General features: G+C 38.8%; 1 protein-coding gene and 1 non-coding gene across 3 annotated transcripts in view; one reads left to right on the forward strand and one right to left on the reverse strand.

Moving 5' to 3' along the window:
• The window catches only part of Ankrd31 (ankyrin repeat domain 31), a 161,506-nt gene that overhangs the window by 21,636 nt on the left and 124,263 nt on the right, over window positions 1-15,607 (forward strand). For both annotated transcript variants that reach the window (XM_030247341.1, NM_001370928.1), the window contains 2 exons: window positions 4,413-4,453; window positions 10,385-10,461. In XM_030247341.1, the coding sequence (XP_030103201.1) occupies window positions 4,413-4,453; window positions 10,385-10,461 (118 nt within the window). The remainder of the gene's footprint in view (window positions 1-4,412; window positions 4,454-10,384; window positions 10,462-15,607) is intronic.
• LOC115488230 lies at window positions 350-489 on the reverse strand. Its single transcript, XR_003950743.1, has one exon. It is a non-coding gene; the product is annotated as a small nucleolar RNA SNORA48 (small nucleolar RNA).

Genomic DNA, 15,607 nt, shown 5'->3' on the forward strand with positions numbered 1-15,607 from the left:
CCATGGCCCCTGCTGGCACGGCTTGACACTCACTACAGGGTACTCTTCTCCACCTTCAACTCTCCAATTCCATCTCTCTTCATAATATTCTAACTGCTCCTCTTCTCTTCCATCTAACTGCCACATACTTGCACATTGTGATGCCTCCTGCTGCTGGCTAGCCACAAAGCTGGTGGGCCCTTGAATGATATCCTCTATCTATGCTGAGTGACATGGCAGCAACCAGGTATCTATGGCCCACCTGTGCTGTGCATTGTAGGGTAGGTCTGTGCGTGGGATGGTGATCCACAGGCTTCTATCTGTCTTCCTCATCCGTGTTGCCTGGATTTGATCAGATTTGATTTTATTTTTATGAGTCCTAGGCATAAGACAGCTTTGGCTACTAAGCCAGGCATCAAGCTAGGATGAACAAAGGACTGCCATCTGCTCTGCCCCTGACCTAAGAATAACACCACCACCAAGGGGTTTATTTGCCTATTGCCAAGGGTTGTATTTAAGCTATTTTTAAATAATAACAAATATATGTCATATAACCATTTCAGCATAGATATGTATAGATGGATGTGTGTGTGTGTGTGTGTGTGTGTGTGTGTGTGTGAGACAGCCTTTAATGGGCAGTCATATGCATATTTAGAAATGCTTTTTTTCATGAAACATGTCTGTGTTTGATATGACTCATATGTAGATAAACCAACCTTAGGTTCCTTGGTCTGAGAGAATTATATATTAAGGAAATATCAATAATTTATTAAGTAAAACACTGAATTTCTGTTGTAAGTAACCTACTCTAGTGCATGTGAAGGTATTTTGTGTGAGCTGTCTGATTTGTCATGGAGAACCAAGGTGTTTATTTGAATTTGTTTGTTTGTTTGTTTATCTTGGCTTCTTTGCAATTATCAGTAATACATCATGTACCTGAAAAGAGTGACTTATCATAGTAAAGGATAATTTCTTAAATACAAAAACAGATTTGGTTCTTTTTAGATCCTCCAAATTACTTCAATGAACTGAACTACTTACATTTTACTTTCAACAAATAAAACAAGACATCTCTATGCACGAGTGCGTGGTCAAAATATGAGGAGTGTAGTCATCTGTGTGAAAGAGACAGATAGCAGTTGAAGTATGTTGTGAAAAAACTGATAGAAATGTACTCTTCTAGCTTGTTAACTGACAAATGAATAATACCATCCACCATTGTATTTTGCAGATTTAACTCTTGATTGTAATTAATACTTGTGGAGGAAAAAAAAAAGGAAACAACTAGCTGTCTTTATATTTACTACATGTGGGAATGATCATGAATAGTTGCTGTCCATAGGAAAACTTACTGGCCTTTTATGAAGATAAGGGAACTGGGCAAGATAAGCATTTGAATGAATTGTTCTGTGGGGATGCAGAAATATTGTCACAGGAGCCTTGATCTAGGCTCTGTGGGGCCCATTAGGGAAACTCTTAGTCAAGATTGTGTGGAGGCCTAACATTCAAAACTACTCCTGTATATATATTGAACATTAATTGGAAAAGATAGAGAAGTTCTCATATACCATGATTTATGTGTGAGTATGTGTTTTTTGAAAAAATAAAATTGTATTAGTGTGATTGCTAAAGTGTTTGTACATTAAGGGTATTGGCTTTATTTTCAGAAAGCCATATCTGTAGATCATAGAAATAGGCAGGGGACCCCTGGAGAAGAATTTTTTCTAAATAACTTTTTTGATGTTGATATGTTTAAGGCAAGGTTCTTTTTAAGGCAGTCAAAGCAAATATACTGTGAAATCTTAAACTGAAAAATTAGATCAGTGAATTTTAACTTTTTTGACTAGGACACAGTAGCCTCAGTTTTTCTGGTATGGTATGAGAATTTGGCAAAATGAAACGATCATTTAATGTACAGAAAAACTCTAATTTTTTGTCTTAAGGAAGAATAATCAGGACTCAGAATCTGACAAGAATCACTCCCCAGACTCACCATGGATCAGTGAAGAGGGGGGACATATGAAGTAAAATGCATTTCCCTTTCTCTTTGCCTTATGTTGTCATTTGGATGTCTCTTACAGTCTCACTCATTTGAATATTTGGTCCCCAGCCGATGGCAGTATTTCAGGAAATTGTGGCCTCCTTTAGGAAGGGAAGATTAGACAGTGAGCCACTGAGGTGGAAGGCTCTTTCCAAGCACTCTTCTTCCGGTCTAAGTGTGAACAACCTGGGCCACAAGTTCCTGCCATCTCAGCCCCAGCCGCTCACTGTGACTCTTCTGCCATAGCTCACCACATCTTCTAAACTGTGAACCAAAGTAAATCTATCTTTCTTTACATTGCTTCTGTCAGGAATTTGATCTTAGCGGTGAGAAAAGTCGCACAGTTAACCACTTATTTTATAGAAGTAAGTTAAGGAAAATCTGTAAACTGAGTAACAATTGGAAGAAAAAAATAATGGAAGGAAGGTATCATGACGTTGGATTTAACAGTGATTTTCAGTAAAAAGACTAAGTTAGATGTAATGAAAATTAAAAACATTGAGCATGAAAGGATACTTTAACAGTAAGATGGTAGTCCATGAAATAGGAGAAAATATTTGCAAATCTTGTGGTATGAGGTCAGTATCCAGAACATAAATTCTTGCAATGCAACAAAACTAACTCATTAGAAAATGAGAAACTGCCCAGGCCTGGTGGCATAATCCTATAACCACTCATACCCAGGACGCTCAGACTAGAAGATTGCAAGTGCAAGGACTGCTAGGGCTATGGTGACTTCAGAGCCACATTGGGAAGCTGTCTTAAATTGAAAGAATGAAAATGAAGGCAGAGGCCACAGCTCAGTAATAGAATGATGCGTTGATAAGTAAAATGTATATGTAGTCAGTGGACTTAAGTAAGAAGAAAATTCTGATAGATACTACACATGAATCAACCTTTTTCTGTGTGAAAGAAGCTATTCACAAATAACAAACACTGTATGGTTCCTATTTCGTGATATTCCTAGAGAAGCCAAATTCATAGAGACAGAAAGTAGGCTGCCATGGGTGAGCATAAATGGAAATGAGGAATTTGTGTCTAAAGGGCGCAGAGTTTCAGTTAAAGAGTTTCAGAGGAGAAAGGTCTGGAAATTCCTGGTGATAACTATTGTACAAGATGTAAGTTACTCAGTGCCCTAGAACAATGCACTTTAAAAATGGTTAAGATGGCACATTTTATCTATATTTTACACTAAAAAAAAAAAAAAAAAAGCTTACAAGGCTCCAGCTCTATTCAAATAATGCCAGGCAAATGAGGAATGATGAGAGCGGGAGAGAGTCTTCCCTAGGAATGAGCATACTGGTTGGTTATTCAATACCAAATGGTGGCATTATACAGACTGAGCAGGCTATATTTATGTCTCTAGGAACCAACACACACACACATTCACACACAAACGCATATGCATTCACACACATGCATGCATGTTCACACTTGCATGTGCATAACAACAATTAATGAAAAAGAGAAGAGACGATAAATTTAAAAGAGCAAAGGGATGTTAAGTGAAGGTTTAAAGGGAGGAAAGGTCTCTGTGATGTAGATGAAACTCTGTTTAAAAGATGTCAGGATGTGTCCTAACTATGCATCAGAGATGTTTTATACCACTGTCACAACAGCAAATTATACCATATACACCTGAAGATTCAAGATCTCTGGATGGAATTATAATAGTGCTTACTGGATGAAGGCTCTGAACATGTGTTGATTGGAAATTCCTTTAGTGTCAAGTTTTGAAGCCAATGATGTTTGTCCCAGATATAATCACTTTCATTGAAATATTTTATATTTTCATAGAACTTTAGGTGACACTATGCACGCAGAGTTAATATCTAGTTCTTGATAGAACTACATTCAGTTTTAACTAGTCTTTGATTTTAAGGACTGTACTATAAATTTTAAGTTCTTATTGTTAAATTTTAATTACATGTGCTTTTTAATTGTCTAAGACAGTCCTTTGGACCCTATACATACAATTTTATGTAATAAACTACTAATGAAACTGTACTTTAAAAGGGGGGAGGAACCGGGCATGGTGGCGCACGCCTTTAATCCCAGCACTCGGGAGGCAGAGGCAGGCGGATTTCTGAGTTCGAGGCCAGCCTGGTCTACAGAGTGAGTTCCAGGACAGCCAGGGCTACACAGAGAAACCCTGTCTCGAAAAACCAAAAAAAAAAAAAAAAAAAAAAGGGGGGGGGTGGAGGGGAGGAAAGACAAGGGGGTATGATATAACTTTATAATCTTGAAAAATAAAAAATTAAAAAGCTAAGAAACACTACTGTAAGAAATTTCTGAAGTATTATGTTTTTGTTTTGTTTCTTTAGATGATCGCTTAGTTTGAAAACAACAAACAAACAAACAAGCGAAGTAACCCTACTCTTCTTCCCCTTAGGATCCTCAGGATAAAACAGCACAAAATCAAGTTCTGTTACAGTTGAGTATAATGACTTGTGGCTTTACTAATTTTAGGATGTCTATTTTGTGATTGTTTTCACAGCTGAATCTTTGTCTTTATGCGACTTTTAAAATTATATGTTCTGGAATGCTAGTGGGGTAAATAAGTATTATAAGTTTTATAAGTATTCAAGATAAATTTAATTTCATATGATAACTTGAATTATATTAAACTAAGTTGATTCTGTGTCTGCTAATGTTATTTTAAAAGTGAGTTTATAGCATAGCATAAAAGAAGAGTTTGTAAAGTTGTTGCAGTAATAAAACTTTATATTCTCTCAATTCTTTAAAACAAAACAAAACAAAACAAAACAGTGGTTCTCAAAATATGGCTTGTGGGCTCACTGGTAGTTCCTCAGGTTCTTTTAGGTGGCCTGAAAAAGCTATTTTCTTAATAATACTAGTATTATTTGCCCCTTTCTGTGGGGTTTACATTTGCACCAACAGTTCTAAGCAATGGTAAATAACATGTTGAAGAGTCTTAGCAGTAGCAGTGCCAAACAATACTGGTAGTCATCTTGGTGTTTTAGTGCTGTGTGCTAACTGTAAAAAAGACGTGATGCTAAATTTACTTAAGAATGTGTTTAATGAAATAGAAAAGTTGCTGGTTTTCATGAGATGTCTACTTTTAAGTGTATACCTTTTCAGTGTTCTGTGTGGTGAAACTTGCGGTATGCTTAAACACTTCTGTGTAATGTGAAGTACAAGTATAGTTGCTTTAGTCCTAAACATTATAAAACCCACTTTAAAAAATTGAAAAGAATAATTGACAAACTAGTTATTCACAGTTAGTTCTATGTCTCAGTGGTTAAGAGTACATGCTACTCTGGCAGAGAAGCCGCATTTAGTTCCTAGCACCTGTGTTGGGGTGTCCATGACTTCCCCTGAAGATGGGCCAAGGGATCTGATGTCTCTGGCCTTTGTATGATCAGCATTCATGTGTACATACTTGCACATGAATGCATACATATAATTAAAAGTAAGTATTTTTAAAATGAATAAAGTAAACTGGCCATTTTAAGAAAAACAACTAATAATTATTGTTGCCAATGAAACCACTCAAGGTTTTATATTTATTCCATGAAAAATGTATGTATGTATATAGTGTGTCTTGATCTCACCCACCCCTCAGTTCTACGTCTCCCTCCCAACTTCATGTCCTCTGTTTATAATGTAAAAACTTTTAATCCACCAAGTGCAATTAGTGCTTCCCCGGGTGCTCATGTGTTTCGGGTCACAACTGGGACATGGACAGCCTTCCAGTGGCCATACTCCTAAACAAAAGTGACTGTCTCCCAGCAGCCTTCAACTGCCTATAGCTCCCCAGATAGAGCTGAGACCTCAGCAGCCCCTCCTCCCTCCACGCTAGAGTTTTAAATTGTCTTCATCTTGTGCAAGTCTTATGAGGGTACCCAGCTATGCTGTGGGGTCACGTGGGCAACAGTCATTTCATATCCAGAGGACAGCATGTCAGTGTTTGATATCCCTGAGCCTTGGTTGGTGTTGAGAGAGATGTCCCATCTACGGCTAAGCTCTCGCAGTTGCTTATTGCCCGCACTTTGAACAATGAAGTGTCCCTGAATTAACCACTGCCCACCGCAGTCAGAAGGTTCAGAAAACTGTCCTCATTTCCCATGATCTTAACATTCAGAATGTCAACAAAACAGCTACAATTTTATAGTTATTTTTCAATTAAAGAGTGCTATTTGGTCAACAGAACAATTATCTTTGTATTAGCTGTATCAGAGACAACTGAAGATGAAAATCAACAGACAAAAAACAAACAACTACCATCTCCACATTTAATTAACTCATGCAATGCACAAAAATGAATTTTCATGCCAATTTATAACTCTCAGACTGTACCAGGCAAGGTTAGTAGCTATAGGAAATACCACCAGGACACATTCAATAGTATGTTAGCTATATAAAAAGTGACACTGTACTGTTTAAAAAGAAATCTCACATAGCTTTATATTTCATTTTTTTCTTTAAAAAGAGTGAGTTTTGTACAGGGGGATTAAATACTTTATGAACAAAACTGCTCTAGAACCAGCTTATTTATTATCATCATATTTATCTTCTTCTTACTCTTCCTCATCCTCTTTATCATCCTTCTCTTCCTTTTCCCTTTTTTTCTTGCTCTTTTCCACCTTGCGACCCCTTTTTCTCTGCATCAAGTTTTCCTTTAGCTCTATAAGCAGCAATATCCTTTTCATATTTTTTCTTCAGTTTGGTAGCCTTCTTTCCTTTTCTTCTTATTCCCTTTCACTGTGCAGTTTTACTTCGGTTGCCCCTTTGCATCTTCTATAAGCTTTCATTTTTTATTATTTATTTATCTATTTATTTATTTACACTCCAGATTTTATTCCCTCTGACTGTTCCACATCCCATACCTCCTCCCCACCTACCCCCCTATCTCCACAAGGATGTCTCCACTCCCTACCCCCAACCCCACCTGATCTCTAAACTCCCTGGAGCCTCCAGTCTCTTGAGGGTTAGGTGCATCGTCTCTGATTGAACACAGACCTGGCAGTCCTCTGCTATATGTGTGTTGGGGGCCTCATATCAGCTGGTGTATGCAGCTTGTTTGGTGGTCCAGTGCTTGAGAGACCTCAGGGGTCCAGGTTAATTGAGACTGCTGGTCCTCCTACAAGGTCGCCCTCCTCCTCAGCTTCTTCCAGCTTTTCCCTAATTCAGCCACAGGACTCAGCTGCTTCTGTCCATTGGTTTGGTGCAAATACCTGCATCTGACTCTTTCAGCTGCTTGTTGGGTCTTTCGGAGTGCAGTCATGCTAGGTCCCTTTCTGTGAGCACTCCATAACCTCAGGGATAGTGTCAGGCCTTGGGACCTCCCCTTGAGCTGGATCCCACTTTGGGCCTGTGGCTGGACCTTCTTTTTCCCAGGCTTCTCTCCATTTCCATCCCTGCAGTTCTTTCAGACAGGAACAAATATGGGTCAGAGTTTTGACTGGGATGGCGACCCCCTCCCTCACTTGATGCCCTGTCTTCCTGCTGGAGGTGGGCTCTTTAAGCTCCCTCTCCCTACTGTTGGACATTTCATCCAAGCCTTCTTTTCATAGGGCTGCTTTTCACCTGCAGCAGCACTGTTCCACTTCTCTTCTAGTTTTGTTTTGTGTTTTGTTTTTTGGTTTTTTTTTTTGGATGGTGGTGGTTGTTGCTGTTGTTGTTGTTGTTGTTTTGCAACATCACCAATGGACCAGTCAGGATGCTCGTCTTTGACTTTTGGGTGGCACTTAGAACAGAACAAGAACGCTGAAGGAGGCCGTTTAAGTGCATTGGGTTCTTGACCTTCTTTTTGGTCTCTTCTTTGGTGGAGATAAAGGCTTTCATTTCTCTTCATAACGAGCCTTGTTAGCCTTTGCCATGTTTTCAAATTTCCCCTTTTCTTTAGCAGACATGGTGTTCTGCCTCTCTGAGCACTTTGTACAGAACTTCAAGAAGTTGACAGAAACATCAGGGTACTTCTTCCTGTGCACCTCCTGGCAGGTTTGAACAAATGATGCATATGAGGGTGGTTTTTTCTGTTTTGGTGATTTTCCTCTGTGAGTCACACAGTTGCCCAGTGCCTCTCTAGCTCTCACTCGCCCAGCACTGTCTCTATGGAACTCAATGTATGCCTTTCCCTTGATCTTGATGGCTTTAGCTTTTTTGATGGAAGTACTGGTAAAGAAAAGTGTTTTATATTGTTCCCCTATCTTTTAAATTAGTTAATTAGTTAACTTTATATCCCGATTGCAGTTTCCCCTCCCTCTTTTCCTCCCAGTCCTCCTCTCCCTATTCCCACCCCCACATCCACTCCTTTTCCCTTTCTCTTCAGGAAAGGGGAGGCCTCCCATGGTTATCAACCAGTGTTGACATGTCAAACTACAGTAGGACTAGGCTCATCTTCTCCTGTTGAGGCTAGATGAAGTCCAGTATGGGGAAAGAGTTCCAAAGGCAAGAGTCAGTGACAGCCCTTGCTCCTGCTGTTAGGAGTCCCACATGAAGACCAAACTACGCAACTGTTACATATGTGCAGAGGGCCTAAGTCAGTCCCATGCATGCTTTCTGGTTGTCAGATCAGTCTCAGTGAGTCCCTGGGCCCAGGCTAGTTGATTCTGTAGGTTTTCTTCTGGTGTCCTTGACCCCTTTGGCTCCTATAATCTTTCTTCTCCCTCTTCTGCAGGATTTCCCAAGCTCTGCCTTATATTTGACTGTGGGGTCTTTGTATCTGTTCCCATCAATTGCTGGATGAAGCCTCCCTGATGACATTTGTGCTAGGCTCCTATCTGGAAATCTAGCAGAATCTCATTAACATGGGTGGGTTCCTTCTCATGGCATGGGTCTCAAGCTGGACCAGTCATTGGTTGGCCTTTCCTCAATTTCTGCTCCATCTTTACCCCTGTGCATCTTATAAGCAGCACATATTATAAGTGGAAGGTTTTACAGCTGGGTTGGTGTCTCAGTTCCTCTATTAGAAGACTTGCCTGTTTACAGGAGCTGGGCAGTTCAGGTTCAGTATTCCATATTGCTAGGAGTCTTAGCGAGGGTCATCCTCGTAGACTCCTGGGACTTACACTCTTAGGCTTTCCATTGCTGTGAAGAGACACCATGACCAAGGAAACTCATATAAAAGACAACATTTGATTGGGGCTGGCTTACAATTTCAGAAATTTAGTCTTATCATCATGGCAGGAAGCATGGCAGCATGCAGACAGACATAGTGCTGAAGGAGATTGAGTTCCTCATCTTGAACATAAGGCAACCAGGAGAAGACTGTCTTCCACAAGCAGTCAGGAGAAGGGTCTCTTCTGCATTGGTTGGAGCCTGAGCATCAGACATCAAAGCCTGCCTACCCAGGCATATATGTATATGTATATAAAACTGTATCCATATATATGCATATTTTAAATTTTTATAGATGTTTTGTGGGTATGTTTTTAAATTTTAAATAAACAATCTATCATAGTTACTTTCTTATATCATTGATTTTTTTTAGCATAACTTTTTTAAATTTTACAAATAAAATGGTATCTGTTTGGTTTTTTAAACAGTATACACAAAATTATTTACCATGTTATGCAATTAAAGTGCTTTGAAGGATATAATATTTTATTGTATAACTTATAATTTGTTGAATTACTCATCTAAATTAGATGTTTATCTTGTTTGTGATCTTGTTTATCTTAACTATTTTTAATATTATAAGAGACCTTTGTTTATTCAGACTGTGTCTTAATACTCTCAATACAGTTCAAAACCTGTGGGTTTATCTTGTTCACAGTTATTTTATTCTTCTCAAGTATGGCATTCTTTCCGGTTAGCTTTCCAGAAATTATCATTCTGTTTGAAGGGCTTAGTCAACATTTTCAACCTAACGTCTATTGACCACTTTGGACAGAAGGATATGCTCTATTTTTTATTCTTGCATAGGATTTAAATAACAATGCCTAGTACATTAAAAACTACTGTTAAAGCACCTGAAGCAAGTAGATCTTTTATTTTAAACAGGAAAAACACCCTTTGTAATTATGCAATAAGTTACTATGAAGAAATAAGATAGCTGGCTGATGTTTTTTTCATTCAGTTTTTAATTACCTCCAAGTAGAGGGTCAAAATTGCATATTAGACATAACCTTTATTTAGTTTTAATTCTCTTTCTTTCAATATTTTACCCCCCTTTATATTTGATATGAAATACAAAAGTAGGAAAAAATAGCTGAGAAATTCCTTGCATGGCATCCACTTATATCAAAACTCTAATGCCAAACCATCATTTGAAGATAGAGCCATTTTCTCTAAGCTTGCCACCCTTACTTGTTAGACAGTAATTAGAATGATGTAACCAAAATTGTTTTCTTTGCATTTAAAAGTCTGGTGTTATTAATTAGTTAATTTATTTTTTAGAACTACTAAAGAATTCCCAGTATTCACAGTGTCATTTCCTCACCCTGAAGTTTCATGGAGTCACCAAAACACTGGAGGTAAGCTTTCATGAACATCAGTACGTAAGAGAACCTGTAAGAGTAGATGTCTTTCATGTGGCTCCCCAAAGAACTGGAGCAGAAGGATGAGGGCTACCCCCAAAGTTATTGACTCTGTGTGCGATATGTGTGCCTAGCCTTGCAGAGACTTGATGGGCCAATTTGGGGGCAGATTACCCAGGCTGAGGCCCCTGCTTTCTGAGAAGGGGAGGGAGGGAAAGATTGTGAGAGGGAGTGACCAGGAGGGGGCAGTAAGCAGGATGTAAAGTGAATAAGTAAAAAAAATGAATGAATGAATGAATAAGTAAAAAATAAATGAATGAATGAATAAATAAATAAATAAATAAATAAGAAAGAAAAAAAGTAGAAGACCTCATTAAATATGGATTTATTTATAACTAGGCTTGTGTTGAAGTTTGAAAACAAGTTGTTGCTGACCCTTAATTATAGGTAGACTGCCCATTAGAGAAATAGAGCAGCTGCAGCCTGTATCTATTGTTATAAATGTGTACTCTTCATTTTTTATTTTGAGGAATTATATTTGAAAATAATAATTGCTTTGCCTCTTCATGACCTTATTAAAATTTTATCTCTGTTTCACATAGACCCATTTAGCCATTTTTCCCCTTTGATATTGAGGTATCTTGCTAGGGATATTTTGCCTACTGTTTCACAGTGGAGTAAATATGCATTGTGGTCAGTGATTGTAGTAGTGGATTGTTAAGCTCTCTGTGCTCCCAGCAGGTGTACTGCACCTGCCCAAGAGCTTTATATTTTAAAGATTTATTTATTTATTATATGTAAGTACACTGTAGCTGTCTTCAGACACCCCAGAAGAGGGCATCAGATGTCATTCTGGATGGTTGTGAGCCATCTTGTGGTTGCTGGGATTTGAACTCATGACCTTCAGAAGAGCAGTCAACGCTCTTAACCGCTGAGCCATCTCTCCAGCACCCAAGAGCTTTATATTTTAATAAGCCTAACTAGCTTAATGGTTGGGCACGTCCAATCCTCTCCTTGGCTATCACAAACTCCCTTCCAGTATTCCTGAGTTAACACTTTGTAAATCTCCATTTTCCCTTTGCTGCCCTGTTTCCTTCTGGACAGCCCTCCACCCCAGCATGGGGCCACTTTCCCTTTGCGCCTCTCTTTCTGCCTGCCGTCTCATCCTCCTGCTTCTCACAGCATAGTTGTCCTACTCTCCTCTCATGGTGGAATCCCTTCTTCTCCTCCCCTGCATGCCTTGCCCAGGAATCCTAAAAGTCCCACCTCTTTCACTCTGTGCAGCCATCAAGAAACCAACTTGTCAGGGACCTGCAGAAAACATGTGAATTCCCATGTAAGCACAAATCAAAGTCCCAATAAGTGATACCTTGTATTATTCTTATAATGGGTTCAAGGACATGATAAAAAAAACTTAACATTTATAAACTTCTACTTTATATTACTATATTACTATTTTTGCTATCACCTACCCAAACATGTACTTCTAGTACTCAGTTTTAAATCTATGTTATTTTTCATGTTTCTAATAAATATTTAAACATTTATTGAATGCTGTATGAATTCTAAATACACGATCACTTACCTGTCTTAAAGCATGAAGATAACAATTCGTATCTGAAGGACGTCATTGCTGAAAAGATGTCTGTGGACAGTACTGAAAAAATAAAAGCTTAATCTTTACTGCTTCTACTAGCTATGCTATGACAGCTTAAATACGGGGGGAAACAGTAAATTTTAGTGCATAGAAGTATATTTTCTAGAGCTCATAATAGTATTTAAAAACATTAAATATACAAATGGTTGTCTGAATACAAGAGTGTGATTATAATAAGACACTGTAAAGTTTCTGTGACTTGAAAGCAAGGACCTGTTAATGCAGGTGCTGTTTTCTTTTTCATCTTCTAATACGTAGGGGTTGATCCTCACATACGCTGACCAGGCAGTGCACTCCAACCCACTTTCCTTATCTAATAAGTATATTCATAGAGTGTAATATATTTTTGTCACTGTAAGTAGAAAAAGAAGAGAAATGAGTAAGTCAGGCACCCTTGGAGAAGGTAAGAATTATGCCAAGAAAGGGAAAGGCCACTTACATAGCACCAGTGGGACACATAAAATCATGTAAGAAATGGAACTTAGTGTCTCAAGGTAATAGATAACTGAAAGCCAATTAAGGAGACTTTGCCACAGTCTAGACTCTTCTATTATTAGAAGAAAAGTTTTAAACAACCCCGCTTTATCATTATCACATGCTATAGAAGGGGTGACTTTACACTAATATTCTTAAGTCAATACATAATAATGAGAACTTTTTCTAACGCTGACCAAGTGCAACTTAATAGATAATATTCTGGGACAAAATGTAAAGTTACAAAAAAATCCTCTTGAAGCTTAAAGTGTTGTAAGTAAAAACAGAAAATCACTCGCTGGCTGCAGATCAAAGTGGCGTCTTTCCAGCTATGCAGAGCAGAGCATCCTCTCGGTCTAGGGAGGATCACTGAGGCTCTAGCACTGTGCCTGGTTATTCTGAGTAAGTTATGTCACTGGGTTCTAATTGGGTACAGCCTTGGGTGTACAGCTGTTTTACATGCCTAAAAGGCATTTTTATTATGCTCATTTCATTCCATCCTCTGGTCCCAGAGGCATACATAGTACCAATGAGGACCACATATAAGAATTAGTTTGCAAATTTGGGTTATAATAGGTGCCTTAGTCAGGGTTTCTATTCCTGCACAAACATCATGACCAAGAAGCAAGTTGTGGAGGAAAGGGTTTATTTGGCTTACACTTCCATACTGCTGTTCATCACCAAAGGAAGTCAGGACTGGAACTCAAGCAGGTCAGAAAGCAGGAGCTGACGCAGAGGCCATGGAGGGATGTTCTTTACTGGCTTGCTTAGCCTGCTCTCTTATAGAACCCAAGACTACCAGCCCAGAGATGGTCCCACCCACAAGGGGCCTTTCCCCCTTGATCACTAATTGAGAAAATGCCTTACAGTTGGATCTCATGGAGGCATTTCCTCAACTGAAGCTCCTTTCTCTGTGATAACTCCAGCTTTGTCAAGTTGACACAAAACTAGCCAGTACAATAGGTAAAGGAGAAATCATACATTAAATATCCAAACATTGATAAACAAATGCAGGAAAATAAATCTCAGGTACTAAAACATGCAATTATTAAGCAAAAATGATCAAAGAAATATAGATCACAGGATATTCCTGTGATCCCGATGGTATATACATATTTTCCCAAATTCATATTTTCTTTATGTTTGGTATGCACCAAGTTGAAAAACACATTCAGAAATAAGAGGCAATGTAATTGCTTTCAAACAAAATGTTGCAGACTAAAAGGGGACATAGCTGGTTTGGAGCTGTAGAGCCCTGAGCTAAGCCAGTCATTCTGGAGCATCATCCTAACTTGATCAGTAGGAGCATGTGAGTCATGATTGGAGCCAGGTATTTCTTCTTTTACTAATGAAAAGAGCAACTAAGAGTCCAGTAAACTTCATAGTTAACTTCTTTCTTAGAGTTTTATTGCTGTGAAGAAACACCACGACGAAGGCAACCCTTATAAATGAAAACATTCAATTAGGTCTGACTTACAGTTTTAGAGGTTCAGTCCATTATCATCATGGCAGGAAGCATGGAAAGGGTGCAGGCACACTTGGTGATAGAAAAGCTGAGAGTTCTATATCTTTGAGCTGCAGGCAGCAAATAGAGACTGGATTCCACACTGGGCACAACCTGAGCTTAGAAGACCTCAAAGCCCTCCTACATAGTGACACACCTCCTCTAATAAGGCCACATCTCCTAATAGTGCCATTCCTTATGGCCAAACATTTAAACCCATGAATCTATGGAGGCAAAAACTATTCAAACCACCACAGTTTCTAATGTTGTTTCTCAGTTTTTTTTTTTATTTTACTATCACAAAAAAGCAAATGATTAATTTATAAAGCATCAGGAAGTCTGGTGAGTCTCTGGGGGTGCCTATCTTATGCTTCAGACCAATGTATAAAGACCCTCTCTTTTGGCAAAATTGGCAACTGCTTGGTGGAGTAGAACCAAGCATTTGGAATACAGTATTTCTGCCTTGAGGTGTCTGTTACTATGGAAATGAATCATGTGAAGTTTTTCCAGTCACAATTTGCATAGTTGCGTGCTGGAAACACATATAGGTTATCCTTCTGGTGCCATTAGTCGTTTCTGGAGCTCATTGTCAGTTTTTTCTAAAATAAAGTTTACTAGACAAGCCCAAAATAATCATTAGGAATTTACATGCCAAAAGAACCAGTTAATGTATACAAAAAGCCAGGTCTCGTTTATCCAGAGGAATAAGTTCCAAATGTGGAAGCAAGTATAATAAAATCTAAAATCCTACCAGTGACATCAAATAAAGAATATTTTTTAAGGTTGCTAACTTTATTGGTATAGGCAATGGTGTTTGCTTTGAGTACAGCTGATAAATGTTGGACTCTGTCTACCTGTCCATCAGGTCTTAATATCCCTAGTAATCTCATAACCCATTGACTGAAATCACAGCATGTTAAAGGAGAGGACAATGGAAATGTCCTTAATGGTTGTGCTAACGTTTTGTAGCAAGCCATATTCCTGTTCGTTGTTATATAATATATCTGGATCAAAAACTCTCTTCAAAGGTTAGGTCAGAGATCTTGGGCATGTTTACCTCTCCTGAGAAATGAGCTGTTTACACTAATAGCATTGTATATAGTCAAATAACTAGAATAAAAAGTGGAGTTCAAGGTGTCCATGGTGATGATATAGATGTCAACTGTGAGGTTGGAGCATACAACAAGGTCTGTGAGTTGGTTTGCAAAGACTGAAGGGAACACTGGACAAGAGGGTGGGTGTCCACAAAGGTGTTGGCCCCAAGTGAAGTGCTAGGTAGTGCTAATCCTCTGCATTAGTCCAGCTCGACCAGCAAGGAAAATGCAACCACTGGTTCTTCTTAAAACAGTTTACTCAGGCAGCTTCTCTCTTCAAATCCCCTGTGCCTTGGGGTCCACTCAAGCCACAACCACACCTCAACCAATCACCACAGGTCACATCACCTCACCAGGCAGGCTTGCTCAGCCAATCAGGGATTAAGGGCGAGCCATCCACCAAATATGGGCTTG

The sequence above is a fragment of the Mus musculus genome, chromosome 13 (assembly GCF_000001635.26).
Source record: "Mus musculus strain C57BL/6J chromosome 13, GRCm38.p6 C57BL/6J".
NCBI classification, from domain to species: Eukaryota; Metazoa; Chordata; class Mammalia; order Rodentia; family Muridae; genus Mus; species Mus musculus.